The following is a 22090-nucleotide window of genomic DNA, read 5'->3' as shown; positions in this document are numbered from 1 at the left end:
GGGAAGCTAAGCAATCTGCCCATGTGCACAGTCCCTGGTGCTAAAGGGACTCTCATCCTTATCTATGCCTCCGAGGCCTGCTCTCCTGTCACTGCGCTGGAAAGTAATGTGGAGGGGGGATGGGCACGGTCTGCAGGGGGACCACAGCTGTCCCGGGAGGTCTGCCTGCTCCTCGCTTGTATATTCCTACATGGACTCCAGGGCTTTGTTACAGCAGCTCAAAGCAGTGAGGACTCAGGGAGGCAAGCCAGCAGGATGGAAGTGTGGGAAGAATGTGCTGAGCTGGCACAGGGCTGGTGGGGACCTCTAAGGGCCCAGAGGTTGGACTCAGCACCCTAGGAGCCCAGGGCTGCCACGCCTGGAGACAGAGCCTCGGGCGCCTGGAATGTGCCCCACCCCGCCTTCCCAGCCTTGCTCCTGTGCCCTGCTCCTAGCTCCATACGGAGGTGGAATATTGGGGATCTGATGACCTCATCCTCCAGCCTCCAATGACTTTTCCAGGGGAGAAGCTAGCTTGGATGGATAGAAATCCAGAAGGGACCAGGGCAGAAGGTACCTGGTCTCAGTCACCAGCTTCCAGCATCCCTTTCTCCCACCAAGGCTCCTGGCAGGTCCCCAGGTCTGGGCTCTGGATCAGAAGAGTGGGCAGGGTGGCCCCTGAGCTCTGCCATGGGCACAAGGTGGGGGGTGGAGAGAGGGTAACAAGCAGTTGTATGCTGGGAAATGCTTAATAACCAGCTCTCAGGGGATGGAGAGGAGGAACCTCTTATTTGTAGCATTTGCCAACTTCTGTGATGTGAATACTCCCACCTTGGCCAATCTCAAGCTACCTGCATGATGTCACTGACTGAACGTGGAGCCAGGAAGAGATGAACACAGCTGGCTCTGGCAATCAACCAGAGTGAGACTTGAAGAGCTAACCTGCCTCCTGGCCTTTGCTTATGCTGTTCCTTCTATGTGGAATGCCCTTCCTCTCTCTCCTTGGTGTACTCCTACTGATCCTTCAAGGTCCAGTTCAAACATCTTCTTTCCTGTAAAGACTGCCTGAAATTCCCCACCTTCCACCAGCTCTGTGGCACCCAGCGTCTCCTTCTGCTGTGCCCCGTGGCCATCTGATGTGATGGCTTGTGATGGCACAAGCTGGCCGAATGAGTTACACATAGAGATGCAGACTGGGCAGGATGGGAGCTCCTTGAGGGCAGGCCTCAGTGCCAGTCGTCTTGAGATACTCAGTTGAATACAGGTGCTGGGTAAGGAGTGTTAGCTGGGTGCTGGATGAACGAAGGAACACAGCTAGAGGCTTGCAAGACTGCAGTGGCAAGTCTGACGCAGATTTCAGGAGCTTGTTTCAGCCACAGGATGTTTAGTGATGTTGTCACTTGCCCCAGATCTGGGCTGGGTAAAAGAGTCCACCCGGGACCCCAGTGACATCCAGGGTATCTGGCTCCAAGGCAGGGTGGCTGGGGATTGGTGCCCCTTTGGCACAGGGATCTCTTTATTCTGCTGATCTCAGACCACAACTAATTATCCTAATGGGTTTAAATGGCCCTAAATGTTCTCAAGGTTTGGACAGAACCCATCTGGAGCCCGCAGGTGCGCTGGCCCCGGCTGATAGTGAGTGGGCAGACCTGAGCGTGGATGCCACAGGAATCCAAAGTGGCAACTCCCATTGCTGCGTGAGGCCTGAGGCCTGGGACCTCTGTGAGGGCGTGTGGGCTGGGGCCAAGGGTCATCATCATAACAACAGCCCTTCACAAGAGCAGGCACTGCTCTCAGCGCTTTAGTTCATGAACTCATTCAGTTCTCACAGCAATCCTAGGAGGTAGGAGCCATGATCATGCCCATTTTGCAGAGGGAGAAACTGAGGGAGGTTAAATGATTTCTGCGAGGTCTCACAGCCAGCAAGCAGAGGGGCTTGTGTTCACACTGGCAGGTTCCCAGTCTTTAGTCCCTGTCTTTAGTCACAACAAGATGTCACTTCTCAAAGTGGGCAGGCCACAAAGACAAGTTTGTGCCCTTGCCTGTGGCCACACCTACAGCCTTAGGAAGCAAGTCCAGCCTGAACCTCCTCTAGCTGCAGCAACTGTCTCCCCCTGGCTGACCTTGTTCTGAGGGAGCCCCACCCCGACCCGTGCCAGGACTCGGAGGTACGTTACCAGGGTGGTGAAGATGAAGTGGTAGTACTCGGTCATCATGCCCATGGCCATGGCCTGCGGGAGAGCAAAGTGTCAGCACCCTGCAGGGAACACCCGAGAAGCCCCTCCCCCTCTCCACCCTGGCAGGGGGGGATGGGGGGTGGGGAGGGAGCGGGGAGAGAGCGGAGAGGACCCGGGGCAGCACAGGCTGGCGGTGGGTTGGGAGCGGCTGGCCGCTTGGAGTGGGACATCCTCTGAGACCACCTCCCGACGGAAAATGACTGGCTGGCAGACAGCAGTGGATTTCACACTGGAGCGTGCAGCAAAATCACGGGTGACACATTAAAATGCAGAATCTTAGGCCACACTCTCCAAAGATTCCAAATTCTGCAGGGCCAGGTTTGCCTTTTTAGTAAGCATCTCTGGGCCTGCCACACTTGGAGAAATGCTGATGGAATCCGCCCAACATCGCCTCCTCAAGTGCCCTGACTCTCCTCAGCTGAACTCACTGTCATGGCTCCAGAAAGACGTCTGTGGGAGCCTGGCCCCCACCAGCCCAGCCAGGCCCGACGAGGAGGGTCTGTCCTCAGTCTGAGCCTCCCCCGGAAGGGCTGACACATCCCTGCTTCTTAGGTCCTGGTTGGCCACACAGCAGGCCACATGGCTGCTGTGAATTATTATTCTATACCATCATGAAATCTATTGTATTTTATTAGAAGCCTATAATCTATAATACTAATGACCATAATGCATTTTCTACAGAGTTCTTCAGAATGCGGGCCCACAAAGCGCTCCAGGAGGAAATGTCACTGGGTCAAGTACACTTGGAAAATGCCTCACGTTCCCTCCCGGTCTTGGAGGTTCACAACCCACATTCGCAGGTGAAAGGCTCAAGAAGTCCTCAGTACGCAGACGTGCTCACCTTGGTTTAGTTCAGTGTCAGGCTGAGCACAGAATCTTCATTTTCAATTCTAGAAGTTTTCATGTCAGCAAACTGGGGAGTGAATTCGGACTTTCGGGCTGGATGACCTCAGGCCCATTACTTTCCCCCGGAGCCTCAGTCTCCCCATCTGAAACCGAGCACGATAATCGCCCCCACTTCCCAGGGTGGCGGTAAATGAGGGGCAGTGTGTGTACCCGGCATCGAGTAACTGCTCCGCGAACCCAGGCTGGGATTGTCTTTATGACTCAGTTGCACATGCCTGGAAGAGGAGGGAGGCACTGGGCGCCGCTGGCCGGGACACTGAGGGTTAAGGGATTTCTGGGGAGCATGTACTTCTTCCACGCTGAGTGTAAAGCTGTGCCACACCCATGCTGACTGTGCCCTGGGCACTGGGATAAACTCTTTCCTCGCCTCATCTCACTGAATCCTCCAGAACCAGGGGAGGGAGGGATCATTCACTCCATCTACAGAGCAGGGGATGACTCCGGGGCCACTTGCTGTGGGGTATATAGCACCCATGGGCATAAGCAGGATTCAAGCTCTCAAATGAGTTTTTAGCCCCCGTGTGAAGGGTCCTGGGGTGGGACTTCCTCTGGGGGAAGACAGAGGCTGCCGTTCAGCTTGGACACCCCTTGCAGGGTGTGTGGGGCAGGCCTTGGACACATTCATGGCCAGCTCAGCACCTCTCCCCCTGCATCCCTGTGACCCTTCCCTGCCACCAGCATCTCCCGGGGTCATGTGTCAAGGCCCCACAGAATGCCTCCTCCAATCACCAGGTTCGCTTTCTGGGACCACATAATTGCCTTTTACACAAAGCACTGGTTCGAATCAGAGTGGTTTTGTTTTCAGCCGTGGCACCCTCGGAGGGCGGCTGTGAGCGATTTCGCTGTTTGTTTCTTAGGGGGCTGGCAGAGCTCGCCATGGTTCCCAGCACGCCACCCTGGGCTGTGTCGGGAACGGAGGCGTGGCCAAGGACCGAGAGCCATTCTCCTCCCCCTCAGTTGCTGCAGAGCTGAGCAGACGTTGCACAGAGCCTCGATAAACCTCCCAGTGGTAGGAGAGTGACACCGAGTGCCACGGGCTGCAGGGAATCAGTGGCTGGAAGAGGAACTCTGGGGGCTGTTCCCTGAGACCCCCAGGCCTCTCCGTGCTTCCCGCAGTGTTCTATTCCCTGTCCGCAGCCCGCGCCTCCCGCCTGCCCCGAGGTGGCGTGGAAACTAGCATTTACTCAGCACCCTCCGTGCGCCAGGCCTGGCTGGGGCAGCTCATCTATCGTCTCATCCCATCCTCACACCAACTCAGCCTGTCGAGACCACTGTGTCCAATTTGCTGCTGGTGAAACTGAGGCTCACAGAGGCAAAGTGACCACCCAAGGTCATACAGCCGGAAAGAGGCAGACTAGAGGTCGAACCTGGATCTGGCTGACATCATGCCTGTGTCTGGGAAATGCGGGGAGAGTGGGAGAAGTGGCAGGCAGATCCCAACCATCCCTCCCGCTGGCCAGGGCTCACGCACCTGCTTGAGGATCTGGGCGGCCATGGTGTGGCTGCAGTCGAAGATAATGCGAAATTCCCGGCCTCGCTTCATCTCCTTGAGCAGCGGGCGCGAGTCATCAGAGTCAAGGGGGAGCTGGCGGATCTTCAGGCGGATGTTATACCTTGATGGGGCCATGATGAGCTCCTGCAGTCGGATGAGCCCTGAGAGGTCCCGGGGCACAAGAGACACATGTGAGCCCACGTATACCTAGCTGCAGGTATCCACAGACTCGTGTGGCCACAGGTCTACAGACACACATGGACACTGACATGCGGCCCACGGAGATAAGTTCATGGACTCAGCCACGCATGTGCAGACACAGGCACTAGCACACTGGGGCACAGACACGTGCACCCAGCTGTGCACGCTGGCACATGCCCACAGGGATGTGTGCACATAACAAACACATGCTTATCATGCACAGACAGGACATACACTTGGGTTGATAAACACATGTGTACACAGGTAGGTAAAGGTGTGTACACACCTGTACATTCAAAAGCAGGCACGGACAGGTAGCGAATCCCCACTGAGTCCACCCACCTGCCCCTCTCTAACTCAGTCGGTGCAGAGACTTATGGAGCCTGAACCAGAGGCCCCCCACTCCTCCTCCCCCTGCCCCCTGCCCCCTGCAACACTGTGAAGCATGGGACATAATCTTCCTAAACAGTCCCAGCAGCCTGCTTCCAGGATGCGGCCCAAGTGGCGGCTCCAGGCTCAGCTGTACCAACGGTTGGACCAGGTAAGGCCGGGTGGTATTTGTGCCCGGCCTCCACCCCCAAGGGCAGGCTGCCCCCGTACACCTTAACCATTCTTCTGGGCTTAGTGCAACCGCCTCCTCCATGACGACTACCTCTATTGCTCTGCCCAGACAAGGTCTCCCCACCCCACTCCCATCCTGCCCCTCTCCCCCGAAACTCAGTGGCCTTGTCCTTCAGCACCAGCCTCCTCTGGCCTCATCTCACTCTCCTGGTCCTGTCACAGACCCTCAACATCAGGGACTGGGTCTCCACATGCCCTAGCATGGGGCCTGGCACTTTGGTTGTGCTCAACACAAATTTCCAGAACTGGATTGACTACTGTCTTTTTTTCTCCCCACGCTGAAATATCCTCCACCTTGGCATTTTGCAAAACCACTTAATCTGGGGACTTCCAGGGAAAACTGAATGTCACTTCTTGGAGACAAATGGCTCGCTTAGGTCTAATTAAGTCCATTTCCATCCTTAGTACAAGGTCCATTCTTGCTGACTCCTCTCTGCTTAGCCTGGAAGCAAGTTTGCTTGCCGTTCTCTCTCGCCCTACCCACTGCAGGAAGAGCGGAGGAAGCACAGGCCCAGGGTCCCAAGCAGGCCGTCCCCTCCCACCTGCTGGGCTCCCCGCCCATACTCAGGGCTCGGTGTCTGCATCCTGGCTGCGTCGTCCACTCAGCCATGCTCCATTTCCCCTCTAACAGCACTCTGGTTTTCCTTTAGGGAACAACTCCTACCCCATGCTCAGTCCATGTGACTCAAGAGTCCCCACTCCAGGGACACAGAATCTGTCCCCACTCCAGGGACACAGAATCTGGCCCCAGCCTGGTCAATCAGCACACACATTGCTCTAGGCAAAGGTATGGGCTTAGAGACGGATGTGTGACACCAGCTGGTCCTATCAGATGATTCCCAGGAATTGTGCCAGAGCAAATGGTAAGAGACAACCCTCTTTCCATTTAACTCCAAATGGGGAGGAAGCAAGTCTGGGGTCACCACTTAGAACCTGAAAAGGATTCCCACAGGGCAGAAGTCAGGAAACACAAAAAGAAAATAAGCCCTAAAGATACTCATTTGCACCTCTAAAGCTAAAATTACTCCTGAACTTTCCAGTGAATGAAACCAACAAAATCCTCCCCCTACCCTCGCCTTTTTTTTTTTTTTTTTTTTGCTTAAGCTAGTTTGCGATGGACTAAAGTTCGCAATCAGCTGTCGCAGTGCCCCCTATCTGGACAGAGTCCTCACACACAGACAACCCACTTCCTGAGCCTTCCAACAAAAAGTCTGGATTTCCAAAGCCATTTCTGGTACATACACCTGGGTCTGTCCAGCCTCTCATTCCCACTCCTGAGGGCTGGACATCCGGAAAGCAATCCGACTGGTATCCATCACTCCACTCTGCTGGGGAGGACAGAGATATTTCTCTGGGACCTAAGCCTCCCAGAGAGCTCCCAAACAAGCTTCGCCATGGCTGTGGGCATCAGGAACCCCCAGCCCCCTGGGAGGTCTCAGATCCAGGTGTGTGGGCTGGGAGAGGGCTCTGGAGCCCTAGAGTGGTCTGGACCAAACAGGGGTCCCAGTGCTTTCTAATACCAGACTTGATGGGGGCAGGAAGAGGATATCAGGTGACCTTACAGAGGAAGGAGGGGTCACAAGCGCCCCCCAAACACACACACACACCCATCCTTACCCTCCCTCCTCAACTAATCCCAGAAGTTCTTACTTTGGCTGAATGATGCTGCCCGCTCACACCTGTTACCTTGCGAGGCCCTGAGTGCACGCTTTGCTCCCACTCGCTCAGTTTTCAGACCCAGGCACAGCATCAGTAGGCACATGGGCTTTGGGGACCCAGGACATGAGGACAGGGACAGTCTGGATGCTAGAGCAGAGGCCACCAGAGCTTTCTTGTCAGCCAAGTTCATTGCCCTGTGTAATACACAGTGACCCACATTCTCCAGCAGCAAATGTCAGACCTCCTTCCCATCGGTGTATTCCCAAAGGAGACCAGAGGCTCGTCTTGGCCCACCCCAGCAGAGGACTAGGTTCTTTGTTCGCCTGAGATGAGTTCTCCTTCCTGGCTGCTTCCCTAATCAATCTCTCTCAAAATATCTGCAGTGAATCATGGTTGTGGAAGTCATGCTTTTCACTTACAAAGCACTTCTGCATTCATTACCCTATTTAAACATCTCCCTGTCCTAGAAGGCATACAGAGTAGGGGCTTTTGTTCCAATGTTACAGATAAAGAAACTGAGGCCCAAAGAGGTTAAGTGAGCCTCCCAAGATTTTGCAGCATGCCAGCAATGGGATCAAAATTCAAGACCAATTCTTTTTGGCTCTTAGGCTGGGCCCTTTTTCGTTACCTCAGCATTTTCTGAGCCCCTCCCTTTCACTCTTGATATAAATCTGTCTTTGTGCACGGGTTAGGTTAGGAAGGTGGCTATGTGGCAAAGCTCATAGGGCAAACACTGCTGGTCCCTGAAATAATCACTCTTGGTATTCTATAACTGATGAATTGGCATCCTGAAATCATGGGCCAAACTAATGACCAAAGTTGTTTGTATCCTTATTATCACTGGGTTTTCCTGGGCACACAAAAATCGTATTATAAACTCTCCAACTACAAGCCCTACAATCTGTGTTTTGCTTCCTGCCCCATATGGGATGTCTGCACCTAACAAATTCCACCTATAGTGATGTGTAATTAATAAAGGATCTTGCCCATGATTTCCCCTTGCTCCTGCCTCCTGACCAACCCTCCATGTGGCCCTGGGTGCCATGGTGTGCCCCCTTCTTCTAGGGAACTGTTAGTAACAACTCTTCTTTCTATGCCATTGGCCTTTTCATATCATCACTTGGTCGTATCTACCCTTTAGATCCCAGGTACATTTTAAAACAGTTCTCCCTGCAGTGCATTGCAGTGATGACCCCAATTCTTCACCCCTCTCTACATCCCCATCCTTTGCCATGTAATTTTGCAGTGCCCTCCAGCTGCGGGGGCAGGTGACTTGCTCTACCCACGACATTGGGCTCAACCACGTGAACTGTTTTGGCCAATGGTGTATTAGCAGGCATGACATAAGCAAACACTTGAAATGGAATTGCACACTGGGTTTGTTCTTTTCACCTCTGCCATCGTCATGACAACACGCCTGGGCTAGCCTGCTGGAGGATTGAGAGCCCAGCTACCCCACCATCTTAGCCAAGGCCAGTCTAGATCAGCCAGCTGTCAGCCGACCCCCGAGCAGGTAAGTGATCCAGCTGAGACCAGAACAACTGCCTGGCCAATCTCAGTCAGTCACTGACCCCACAGGCTTGTAAGCTAAATAAATGCTTATTATTTTAAGTCACTAAGTTTTGGGGTGATTTGTTACACAGAATTATTATAGAGATAGATAACTAACGTACCCTTTTCAAGCATACTAAGAGAACCATGATTTTGTTTGGGTGGCAACATGCCAGCCCCGAGACGTGACTCGGGATGGGTGAAAGCCAATCAGTGGCAGTCCCATTTCTATCTGAATGTGTTTAGGGTGGTAGGCGCAGACTCAGTGAGCTGTATAGTGTGGTCTGTTGGAAGGTTATGAGACAGATTTTCCTCCCTGATAAGAGGCACGAATCACATTAAGAGCAATCCTTTTGGCTTCTACCTCTTTCCTTACCACTTCCTGGGGTATAATCATGTGAGGATGTGATGCTTGGAGCTGCAGCAACTTTATTGTGACTATGAGGGGGAAAGTCAAGAGAACTGCAGTGATACTACCCAGCACCTTGACTCTGCTGAACTGCTAAACCAGCCCTGGAAAGGCCCATCTCCAGACTTCTTGTCAGTGAGATAACTAAGCGGCTACTGCTCCAGTCAATCTGAGTTGGGTTGTCTGTTACTCACAGACAAAACATCTTAATGGAAACAACCCCCAAAGCAAACATAGTCAAAGTCGGCTATAAAGTGCTTCCCATTCCATGGGTTTGATGACCCACAAGCTGTCCTGTCCCCTTGAAATATCCTGATTCTGGGAGCATACTTCTTACTACTCACTATTCTTCATCAAAGTTATATTATTGTTTGACTGAATCCAACCCTGAATCCCTAGTACTAAGTTCTTTTTGACCAAACCAGCTCTATCACTGACTCCCCCAAGTTTTAAAATATTTGTTGAATTGAATTGAATTGAATATCAAGTTGAATCAAACTATAATTAAATACTACAGGAAAGAGTGTGTTGGGCACTGGAAAGCATGAAGAAATGAAGATGTTATTCCATCTTCTTTTGAGAAGTCAATAGGGGAGTGAGTGCCCACCCAGAGGTCACTGGTCATCAGAGCTAAGAATCAAGTGATGTGTACATACAGTCAGAGCTAGACATCCTTGGGGAGAGGAGGCTCCAGGCCTCAGCATCCGCTCTGACCAGTCTCACTGGCATCCACCTTCATGCCACAGCATCTTTTCCTCTGCAAAGCCTCTCCCGCTGCCCCCATCCAGCCTGGAGGCACCAGTACTGCTGGGCCGTGGTTTATGCCAGTGTCTGTTCTGACTACTCTGTGCGCGTGACACTCCTACAAATTTTCAATATTACCTGCTCACATCCGATTCTTTTCTTCCCTTCTGGCCCCAAGTTCTCTTCCAAGCAGCCCCTTTGTTCCTGCCTGGACCAACATGGCCCCCTCTGCCTCAGTCTTCCTGCTCCAGGTTCTCCCTCCAACCCTCTGTACATTGCTGTCAGTGCCACCTTCTAAAACTCTGCTTTTATTATTCTGTTTCTTTGCTCAACCAACACTCAGTGGTCCCTGGCTGCTTACAAGGTAAAGCCTGAATGCTGAAGCTAGACAGCACAGACCTTGCCCACAGCCTTATACATGCTGTTTATCTGACCTTTTCCTCCTACCCTCCACACTGGGATCCTTTTCCCTGCCAGACTGTCCTCTTGAGGAGACCGCCAGGCACAGTCGCACCTCCTCATCTTGCTCGCACTCTTCCCCCTCCTGTAATGCCTTCGTGACTCCTCTCCTTGTCCATCCATCCTCAAGGCCAGGCTCATGTCGCTCCTCCTCTGGCAGATCAGCCCAGACTAGCCAAGGCCGTGGAGCTTCCTCTCCCCAGGTGCCTCTAGCTCTGACTATATGTACACGTCACTTGGTTCTTAGCTCTGATGGCCTAGAAAGACCAGTGAGCTCTGGATGTGCACTCACCCCACTTCAATATGACTAACTTCTCTAAAGAAGATGGAATAGCCACTTCTTTATTTCTTCTTCCTTACCAGTGCCCAACACATCCTTTCCTGCCATATTGAATTATAGTTTATTTCCATTTTATTTTCAGTTCAATTCAATTCGATTCAACCAAACATTTAAATGTCTGCATTGTACCAGGTGCTGTGCTAAACCCCAGAGGTACCAAAGACCCATGGTCTGGAAGGAGAAACAGGCTCAAAGATAGACAATCATTCACAGTGGTATGTTAAGACAGGCAAAACTACAGGGCTGCAGCAACACCGCCATGACTTGGAGCTGGGCAGGAGTGGTTCTCAATAACTGGGGGCACTGAGCAGGGCTCGGGGTCTCTGCCGTCCAGTATCTACTGTCCGGTGCTTTGGGTGTAGCAGGAACTCAAGACGTGCTTGTCGAACCCTGAGTTAACTAAATCTCTGATCGTCTTTTCTGAGGGATTCTCTCCCCACTGTCCCGACTCCCCATTAGGAGGTAATCAAGAGCTGACACTGAATCACAGGCAGCTGAGCGCTGGAGGGCTCTCTCCAAGCGGGCTGCTGTAGCTCTTGACTTGTCACGTGGGAAGAGCAGGGCCAGACGGGTTAAGTGACTTGCCAAGGTCACTCTCTTAAGAGGCAGGGCTAAGAAATGTCTTGGGACTTGAGTCTTTGGAAAGAAAGAGGAGGAGAGGGAACAGCTCTGTGCTGCCCAGCTAGTAAGCGCAGAGCCTGCGCGCACCACGTACTGTTTGGTCTGAGTCCAGAGTCTGAGCTCGTAGCCAGCGCGGAGTTGGATGCGTTTGCTGCAGAGGAGAATGTGTGAATGGAGGGTGCAGGTAGGTGTGGGCGTGGCTGTGCAGGCGTGAGTGCAGATTGGAGCATGCTGCTGGGGTGGAGGCGGGAGTGTAGGGCAGGTGTGAAGTGGGCTGGGCTGGGTGAGTGTGGCTGGCGTGTACCGGGCTGCGGGTGAGTGCAGGGCGAGCATCAGTGTGACTAGATGAGGCTTGGGTGTAAGTGTGGACTTTCTTCCCAGGGGCAGCTGAGTTGAGCGAGCAGCCAAGAGCCCGATCCTGGGGCTCTGCCGCCCTCATCTCCTGCCCTTGGCCCAGCCAGGCGTGGCTACCCACCTGTGCTGTCGTCATAGACCACGGTGGCCGACCGCCACTTGAGGTACTGGACCAGGTCGAGGATGGCATGGCTGAGAGAGGCGTAGTCCGGGTACAGGTTCACATAGAAGGTGTCTTTGTTGTCCGGTGGGTGGTGCTTCCAGCGCAGCTGGATGTGGGGCACCTCCAGTGCGTTGCAGATGGATTGCACGGCATTGGTGCAGGAGCCCTGGGATGGCCCAAAGATCGCCACCACCCCCAGTGCCAGCTGGTCACAGGCTGCAACAGAAAGAGGGAGGGAAGGCTGGTACAGCGGTCAGTGCTGTCTCATCAGGCATCTGGGCATTGGGGGCATGGGGAGCAGTCCTCTTGAAAACCCCTCTGAGGTGGGCGACTGATGAGCCCTCTGAATCTCAGTTTCCTCATCTGGAAACTGGGGTTGTAATAGACCACACCTTAGAGAATCATAGGGAAGTTGAATGAGATAATGAGTATACACTGTTGGTGGGAATATAAGTTGGTGCAGCCACTATGGAGAACAGTATGGAGGTTCCTTAAAAAGCTAAAAATAGACCTACCATATAATCCATCAATCCCACTCCTGGGCATATGTCCAGAGAACACTCTAATTCGAAAAGATACATACACCCTATTGTTCATTACAGCACTATTTACAATAGTCAAAACATGGACACAACCTGAATGTCCATCGACAGATGAATGGATAAAGAAGATGTGGCATACACACACACACACACACACACACACACACACACACACACACACAAGATGGAATATTACTCAGCCATAAAAAATGAAATAATGCCATTTGGAGCAACATGGATGGACCTAGAGATTATCATACTAAGTGAAATAAGCTAGACAGAGAAAGATGAATATCATATGATATCGCTTATATGTGAAATCTAAAAAAATGATACAAACGAACTTATTTACAAAACAGAAATAGACTCACAGACATCGAAAACAAACTTATGGTTGCCAAAGGGGAAAGAGGGGGACGGATAAGTTAGGAGTTTGGGATTAACAGATATACCCTACTATATATAAAATAGATAACCAACAAGGACCTACTGCATAGCACAGGGAACTATACTCAATAGTTTATACGTATGTGTATATATATGTGTGTGAATGTGTGTATAACAGAATCACTTTGCTCTACACCTGAATCTAACACAACTATAACTTCAATTCAAAAAAAAAAGACACAGCATAGCACTCGTGAAATAGAAATGACGATTACTTTTATGTTACCATCTCTGTGATTAGCATCACCAGCTCTGTACCTGGTCCTGTTCTCGGGGGGAAATTGAGAAACATATAGGAATGAAACACCTACCTGCTGGTGACTCTTAAACCTCCAGCCCCACCCGTTCCCTAGCATCCAACTTGTACATCTCACCTCTCACTCACCATCACTATTTGGATGCCTAAGTTGCATCTCAGACCTAACGTGTTCAACACGTCACCCCCTCTCCTCCTCCCAGCCTCCCCCATCCCAGTAAACGGCAGCTCCACTGTCCCAGTGCCTTATGCCCCAAACCCTGGTTTTGTCTTGACTCCTTTCCTATCATATCCCACATCCCAGCCCATCAGCAACTCCTGCTGCCTCTCCTTCAAAGCATACCAGAATCTGACCACTTCTCTCCACTCCCACCCCCGTCCAAGCCACCATCACCTTTTGCTTGCCTTACTGCAGAAGCCTCCTCACCAGTTCTGGCTTCCTCTGTAATCCTCCTGCCATGTTACCTTTCACAACCTAGGGTGGATGACATCACTCCTTTGCTCCAAGGGCTCCTGCTTCACTCAGTCTTGCAGCCAAAGTCCTTACAGTGGTTAATGAGGCCCTACTTGTTGCAGCTCTTCCCCACCCTGTCCCCGTCACCACTACCACTTTCTGGCTTCCTCTCACATCCTTCTCTCCCTTCCTCACATCACTCAAGCCCCACTGGCTTCCACGATGTTCCTCAAACATGCTTAGCACACTCATGCCTCAGGGCCTTTGCACGTGCTGTCCCCTTTGGCTGGAATGCTCTTCCCTCAGATATCCACATGACTCCTTCCTTCCCTTCCTCCAGGTCTCTGCATCTTTGTGTCTTATTAGAAACACATCACTACCCAACCTGCAATAGCAATCCCTGTCCAGCCACACTCCCGAAAACCCACACCTGCTTTGTTTCTTTATCTATTAAATGACCACTGAAGTCTTGTTCATTTGTTGACTTTCTCCTCCCACTAGAATGTGGTAAGCTCCAGAGAGGCAAGGGCTTGACCTGTGTTGTTTACTGCTGTTTCAACAGTGCTTAAATCTGGTCTGAGTAGGTGCTGAGTGAATGGATGCTGAATCCCTGCCTTCAAACAGCTCACATTCCTGGGGGAGGCCCAAGGACTCAGGCAGGTCAGACGGCAGATGCTCCTGGGAAGGGCAAGCATCAGTGGGCACAGCAGAGCACGAAATGAGCAGAAACGAGGGCAGCTGGGCCTCAAAGCGGGGCATAGGCTTACAGGGATTGTGTCTAAAAGATCCATAAAGTGGGACCTCTCAGGGGCAGTCACGGGCTCCCCAGGAGGCACTGCCTTTTCTCTGGCAACTGTCTCTAGTTTTCCTTTGGGCTCCACTGCCTTTCCCACTTCCAATCCCGGGGGCGTAGTGCGAGGGACCCAGACCCCAGCCGACTGCTCACTCACTGCCCCCAGCCCACAGACTTTGGTTTGGAGGATGGTCATGTGACCAGTTGGAGCCAACGGGATGGCAGAAGACCTCCCACTGAAAAGGGGGAACTTCCTGCTATAACTGGACCTGGGAGGAGGTAAGATGTAGAGGTGGAGTAGCACCCTGTGCTCACAGAAAAATCACAGTGCTTGTCTGTGAACGGAGTCAGTGTGGAGGACAGAAGAGCTAAGAGAGAGAAAGAAATGTGATCAAGTGGAACCCTGGACTTTGGTTACATGGACCAATACCTTCTCTTTTTGCTTAAGCAAGTTAGGATTTGGCTTTCTGTCACTTGCAACCATCAATGGCACATCAGCACACCCACCAGCCTGTGGCCATGGGAATGACATTATGTGCACACATATGAACATATGATGCGTGTAGGAGGAGGCAAAACATGGATACACAGTGGATTCAGACACATCCTTGCTGCCTCAAGAGCCTCTGGGAATGACCTACTGGGCTCAGGCTCACCCCTAAGATTTGCAAGGCCCAGGGCCAAAGAACAAAGAGAGGCCCACATACCAAGTGGCTAAATATTTAAATGTTGTTAAGTCAAGCTAACAAACTGTTATATAAAACATGTGCTTTTCTCCTACCTTGGCAAATATGCCTTCCTAACAACCTGGAAAGTCAGGTGAGAACGGAGACTTCTCCTCCTCAGTGATGTGGGGAGAGAAGGCACCAGCCTCTACACTGCCCCCTCCTTTGACCACTGGTTCCACCCTGAACCATAAAGGGCCTTGAACTTTCCATGTGGACACCCCACTTCTTATGTCCAAGCTCTGTCCACACTCCTTGCAAACAGCTGTCTCTTGGTCACCCCTACATAGGGCCTAGGAGTGTGACCATGGGAGTGTGGTTCTCCCTCCAGAGGACAGGCCAGGGCAGAGGCTCGTGCAGGCCTAGAGATGGGCACAGAGCCAAGTGGGCAGGAAATGCAGGGTTCTAGATACTTGGAGCAAAGACTAGAAGGGCAGGGCACAGGCTCCTGGTGGGCAAGTCCCCTTGGTCTGACTGGCCCCTTGTACTCAGAGGAGACATCAACCAGGGGAGGGTAAGGGCAGCCCCTCCAAAGCACAGGCCCTGGGAAAGAGCCCCTCTTGCCTGGCCTAAGGGATCCAAAGATACGGGGTGGTTTGAATTGGTCACAATGTATGGTCTTCAGGGTATTTTTCCTCTCCACTGACATCCACCCCTCCTCCCTTACTGCCTCCTAGGAATAGGAGATATTGTATAATGTAGTTATTTCTCCTGAAATTTGTACTTCCCCCAAGAACATCAGAGAATGCCACTTATGGTCTGGGTGAAAGAGCACTCCGGGGGGTAGGCTAGTTATTGCCAGAAGTCTGCTGGAAGCACCTGGAACACGGGACAGCACAGCCATGTCTGGAAGGTAGCAGTCCCAGCACAGAGGGCATCTCCTGGGTGACCAGGATTCCTCATGGCCCATGCCAAGTGCAAGACAGGACACACAATAGGGCACATGGTGCCTTCCTGGTGCTCCTACAGTGGTGGGACTGGAGATCAAGTCTGGGAAGCACTGTTTCGTCCCTGCTATTGTCACCCTAGAGTGAATAAACCTCGGGCAGCACTCTGTGTGACTGTGTGTGACATAAACCCTAGAGATAATAAATGCTTCAAAAATTGGAACTCTAGGTTTGTTGGTAAATGGTCCAATTTGGGGACAGTTCTCCTCTTCAGGGCCCGTGCCCCAAGGAGGCCATGCCCTGACCTATACTCTCACTGCCCATTCATGCTGTTCTTCTGCTCTCTGGGTTTACTGAATGTCTCTCTGACCACTCGTCCCCTTATGAGCAGGTGCTCGCTGAGCATTTTGTAGCCATAGAGACTGGACACCAATATGGAAGAGATGATGATAGTGAGGGACAACCATCCAGGCCTGGTCACTTCCTCTTGCCCAAACCTGAAGATGTAGGCACCCTGTGAAATCTGTAGGTTTCTCTCATGCTCTACCTCCTCTTTCTGTTTTGAACCTCCTAGCGGTCCTCTGATGTCCCTGGTTTCCAGTCTACTATCTACTGTCTCTACTCTTTTTCTTTTCCTTCTAGGACCTTCTGATTGACGACTTGGTTGAATAGCTTTTGTGTCTCATTCCCTCCCGCTACCCACTCCAAGAACCTGTCTTTTGGATTTCCTACTTTGATCCATACCCTGAAGCAGGCAGGCAAATGCTGCCCTGCCACCTCCATCCTCACCCAGCCCAGCTGCCTAGGTCATGCCCGCTGCCCAGGCTCAAGGTCTGGGGATCCTGTTTGACCGAGGCAGGAGAGAGTGGACCCATCACAAATTAGGATGATGCAGAGGATTGTAAGAGGGATCTTGAAGGAAGTGATTTTGATTTTGACATCGATTGTGATGATGATGATAAAGGTAACTGTAATGATAGCTGTGATAGTCGTGATGGTGAAGACCATATTCTGAGGCTGTTGATGATCATGGTGATGGCACTGATGAGGGTGGAAAGGTGACGATGTTATAACAATGGTGGGATGGTGATGAGGAGACTGATGATGATAAATATGTCAATGTCACGACAGTAATGGTGATGATGCCGGTAGGAATGATGATGGTGATGTAAGTGCTGATGAGAAGGAGGTGACAACGATGTTGATGGTGATGACAGTAAGGGTGGTGATGATGTCGGTGGTGATGAGAGGTGATGATGAAGATGCTGATGCCATGACAGTGATGGTGATGTTGGCAAGGATGTGAATGGGGTTGATTACAATTTTGATGGTATTGATAAGATCGGTCACGATGATGTTAACGCCATGACTGTGACAGGGATGAGGGAAGCAGGAATGGTGCTGATGATGCTGGTACTGATGAGATTGGTGATGATGAAGAGGCTGCTGTCACTGCAGTGATTCTGATGACGATAGGAGGGGTGATGACGCTGGTGCTGATGTGAAGAGCGGAGGTGATACCATGGCTGACAGTGATAACAGTAACTGTGGTGATACTGCATTGGTTTTGATAGTGGCGACGACAGTGTGATATGATCCTGATGACCACACTGGGTTTCATTCTCCCAGAGATGCAATGATTAGATCTCACTGCTGGGTGGCAGGAGGCGTCAGTCCTGCCCTTCACCTATGTCTTCTCCACGGCCTCTCTCCACATCCCTTTTCCTGTCCCTTCCATGTTCCTTACACCCTCTGAGGAGCTTCCAGCCTGGAAGGACACTGCTGCCCCAAAGGGACCAGGGTAGGGTTATAGCAGCAGCAGCCGCAGCAGCTTTATCTCCAGATGTTTCCAGGGCAGCAGCCAACTCTTGTTCTGGCAGCCCTGAGCACACACAGCGGTAATTACATTATTTGTGGCTTCAGTTTTGAATCCATTTTCTGATCATTTTATAGTAACTCAGTTGTTCACAGTCATTGCAGGAGTCCACAGCCTGAATGCAGCTCCCCCCCCACCCACTTTGCATGGCAATTGTAGTTATAGCAAAAATTATCCCGATCAATGTGTGTCTTAAAAGGAATTGAGCAGCCCAGAGAATAAGTGAAGGCAGAGGAGCCTGAGGAGGGCTGGGTCGATTCCAGGCCCACTCCGGTCAGGCTTGGAAGAAAACACAGACGTTCTCTGGGTTGTTGGCTCAGGCACTGCCTGGAAGTCACTGATCTTTTAATTTTCCACAAAACATTTAAAACTAAAGACAATAAGTGAAAGTCCCTGTTAATGGGGAAAGGCCTCCTGGGCCTCATGTGGAGGAAAGGACTCCTTCAACCAGAGCTGGCAGGGCAGGTGGTGCCAGGCTCCGTGCCTCTGCATCCCCTCAACCCACATGGCCCGAGGTGGCTGGACCCAGCCGTGATGAGAACCTCTGCCTAGGGAAAATGAATTATCATTGGGTTAATTAGAATGAGGCCCAAGTTCACCCCTCTGGAAGAGTCCTAATGATACTCCCGAGGAATACATTTTTAAAAACCAAAGATCAAAAGAAAAAATAAAGATCACAGAACATGGGGTTCCCCAAGGGATGGAGGGTCCCCAGTGGGGAGCATGATCCAACAGCAGAAATGCCTCCAGGGTCAGACAGGGGTGCTTCTAACCACAGCAGGGGTCTGTCTTAGGTATATTATCAAAAGGACATTAAGGGAGAGTGACAGTAGAGAGAAGCTACTTACATTTTTTTATTGAGATATAATGCAATTCAGTAAAGTGCGTTAATTTTAAGCACAGACTTTTATGAATTTTTACATATAACTGAACTCATGTAACTACTACTTAGATCAAAACATAGAACACTTCCAACACTTAAGAAGGTTCCGTCTTCCCTTTTCCAGTTCATATCCCTCTTCCAGAGGCGACCACTGTTCATTCACTCAACAATATGTCTGTGAGCCTCATCTGTGATGGTGTGCGTAGCAAGAGCTGGTTCTGTTTTTATTGCTGATTCAATTCCATTGTATAACTGTACCCTCCACCTATCTATTCTTCTGTTGATGGACCTTTCATTTATTTCCAGCTTTTGGCTATTATCAAGAAAGTGGCTAGGAACAACCTTCCAGACGTACATTTCGCTTTAGTAGATACTTCCAAACAGTTCTCCTGAGAAATTGAACCAGTTTTCACTTCCACCAGCATTGTGCAGAGAAAATAAACCTCACCTCCTACCTCCCACCCGACCCAGAAAATCAATTTGAGATAGATCATAGAGTTAACTATGAAAGATAAAACAATAGAGCTTCCAGAAGAGAACACAGGAGAATATCTTTATGACCTTAGGATAGACAAAAACAGAACACAAAAGGCATTAGCCATAATGGAAAATATTGATAAATTGGACTCCTTTAAATGAAAAACTTTGCTCCTCAAAAGATACTACCAAGAGAGTGAAAAGGCAAGCTCATCTGTAACAGATATATGCAATACGTATATCCAGCAAAGGACACGTACCCAGAATATATAAAAGACTCATACAAATCAATACGAAAATGACAAGCAACTCAATTTTCAAAAGTGGTTGAAAGCCTCCAAAAGGCACTCCAAGAAAGGGTAGCTCCAAATGATCTATTAGCATCTGAAAAGATGCTCAATATCTCTGGTCATCAGGGAAATAACAAAATAAAACCACAGTGAGACATCCGCCACATAAACCACCGAAAATAAAACGGATTTTACCACGGATGTGGAGCAACTACTACTGTCTTGCATTACTGGGGGGAGTGCCAACTGGTACAGCAACTTTGGAAAACTGTTAGGCTGAACATATGCACATTGGATGACCTCACATTTCCACTCCTAGGTATCCAACGAAAAACGTGCATGTTTGTGCGCCAAAAGACATCGATGAGAATGTTCATAGCAGAACTACTCTGTGGCCTTAAATGGAAACAACTCAAATGCTCAACAGTAAATTTGATTTTTAAAAACTGTGGTCTATTCATATAATGGAACACTACACAACAATGAAGAACAAGAGACTACTGTTACGTCCAACCACATAGATGAATCTCACCGATCTACTGTAGGGTGAAAGAAGCAAGACTCACAAAAGTACACATTGGTATTCTATTCATGTAAAGTTCAAAAACAGGCAAAACTGGTGTATGACACCAGCAGTCAGAACCATGATTCTACAGAACGGTAGTGAGCAGGCAAAGGGATGTGCAATCTAGTGGAAGAGATGGACGATAATCACATAATTATACCCACACACCCACACCCACACCCACACCACCAGCGGTCAGGGATGTGAAAAAAAGGTCCAGAGTGTTATAAGATGGAAGCAGGGAGACCTGACCTTGTCCAGGAACTTGTGGAGGGCACCCCCGAGGACCAGAAGGCTGGGAGGACAAGGAGGAGTTCTTTAGACAAAGAGGTGGGATGGGGAAAGGGAATTATAAGCAGAGGGAACAGCATGTGCAAAAGCCCTGAGGTGGGAGGAAGCATGGCACCTGAGGACGGCAGGGGTGGCTAGAACCCAGAGACTGAGGGAGCCCGTGGCACAGATGTGGCTGGAGGGTCACGTCAGTGCTGGACTAGGTAGGCCCTCCAACAAACAAGGCACGTGACCTGCTGTAGGATGGGGAGAGGATGGGGTGGGGCTGTGGCTTTGGTCACTTGGACCCATCTGGCTGGACTTCCAGAGCTGAGTGTTTCTGTCTCGGGTCTACTCACCCGCCGCCAGGCAACTCCACATAGTGTGGGACTGAGCCCCTGCTGGAGGAAGTGCCACAGCAGGCTCTGAGGCTCTGTCTCGGGCTCACTGCCGGGCAAGGTCCCTGTGCTGAGTGGCATGTGCACCACTCAAGAGTCATCTATTCCTTTAGTGAATTTTAGACAAAAGGGACAGAAGACACAACCCAGCCTTTAGTGGGGTGGTGTCCACGCGGGCCTCTCTGTTCCGTCTCTGGGCATTTGTTCTGTGTCTTGACCTTTTCACTGAGCAGTTTTGATTGAGGTCAGTCATTTCCTAGCTGGACAAGGCTGGGCAGAGGGTGCCGGCGTGGACTGTCAGCGGGGAGATGGAGACCTGACCCCACAGTGATGGCCGCAGTGCATGCTGGGAAAGAGCCAGGAGGATGTGGGCAGGGAGGAGCGCACGCCAGCACGGGCAGAGGAGGGATGGAGTGATGCGCGAAGGACCACTCTACAAGGCTAGCAGGGTGGGGTGCCTCTAGCTTGTGTGCAGGTTGGCCCTGAGGCAGTGGCCTCTAAAATGTCAGTGACAGCTGTGTTCCATGCCAGGAAACCCCCGACCTTCTGCACACAAGGCAAGGAGAAGCAGGGCGGGCGAGACAGGGACCCGCAGTGGGAAAGCGCCTGAAGGTGTGAGGCCCCTGACCTGATGGCTCAGGGAGTGGCGAGCAAGGCAGCCAATGTAATAAGAACAAGTCCAATGGTACTTCACATGTGCCAGGCACTGTCCTACGCACTTCACAGAAGTGTGCCGATTTTGTAGACGAAAAAAAGCTGAGGCACTAGGTGTTTTGTGCAAGGTCACACAACTAATATCAGAATGGACAGAGTGCAGTTCCAGGATGTCTGGCTCCAAGCCCATGCTACTCTGCCTTTCTATACTGAGGTGTTGACCCGCAATGGGGTTTTGGAAGACAGAGATGGCAGCAGGCAGCACCTTGGCAGGTCTGTACCTGAGAGCCCAGGAGACCTTGATTAGCCACTGGGAACCCGTTAGAAAGACCAAGGGGATCTTGTGGATGGACCTGTCTCCCCAAGATGCATGGATAATGCTGTCAGCTCAGCTGACAAGGATTCTGGGTAATGATGCTCAGCCTCCCAGGCCCCATTCTCCCACTACTCATTCATTGATTCATTCAATGGTCATTTCATTGAACACTTAATATATACCAGTCTTTTAGGTGCCAGGGCTATATCAGTTAAGAAGAAGGAGCCTTCCTCTCAGCTGTGTTGGAGAGGAGGAGAAAGACATTAAATACACACAATTATTTAATTACAAATTGTGATAAGGGGCTTGAAGAAGAGAAGCAAGGGGCTATGATAGCATACGATAGGAAGGATGACCCTGGGAATGAGATTCCTTAGGTCTGAGGGTTTTTTTTAACAGAGTTCCATGGAACTCTAGGGTTCTATGGAAGTTATTTCCAGAGTTATCTAAGACTTTAAGTTAAATTCCAATTACACATATATATGAATGATATTTTTAAAGACAGCAACAAAAGAGCATAC

General features: G+C 50.8%; 1 protein-coding gene across 3 annotated transcripts in view; it reads right to left on the bottom strand.

Moving 5' to 3' along the window:
• GRIK3 (glutamate ionotropic receptor kainate type subunit 3) overlaps window positions 1–22090 on the bottom strand; it is a 233412-nt gene that overhangs the window by 69067 nt on the left and 142255 nt on the right. For all 3 annotated transcript variants that reach the window (XM_082387664.1, XM_082387662.1, XM_082387663.1), the window contains exons 3-5: window positions 11695–11952; window positions 4594–4775; window positions 2157–2210 (exon numbers count right to left, since the gene is read on the bottom strand). In XM_082387664.1, coding sequence (XP_082243790.1) covers window positions 2157–2210; window positions 4594–4775; window positions 11695–11952 — 494 coding nt within the window. The remainder of the gene's footprint in view (window positions 1–2156; window positions 2211–4593; window positions 4776–11694; window positions 11953–22090) is intronic.

This window comes from Balaenoptera borealis (assembly GCF_965194805.1).
Source record: "Balaenoptera borealis genome assembly, chromosome: 1".
NCBI classification, from domain to species: domain Eukaryota; kingdom Metazoa; phylum Chordata; class Mammalia; order Artiodactyla; family Balaenopteridae; genus Balaenoptera; species Balaenoptera borealis.
The sequence above is the reverse complement of the archived record's forward strand: the minus strand, read 5'-3'. Positions and strand labels throughout refer to the sequence as shown.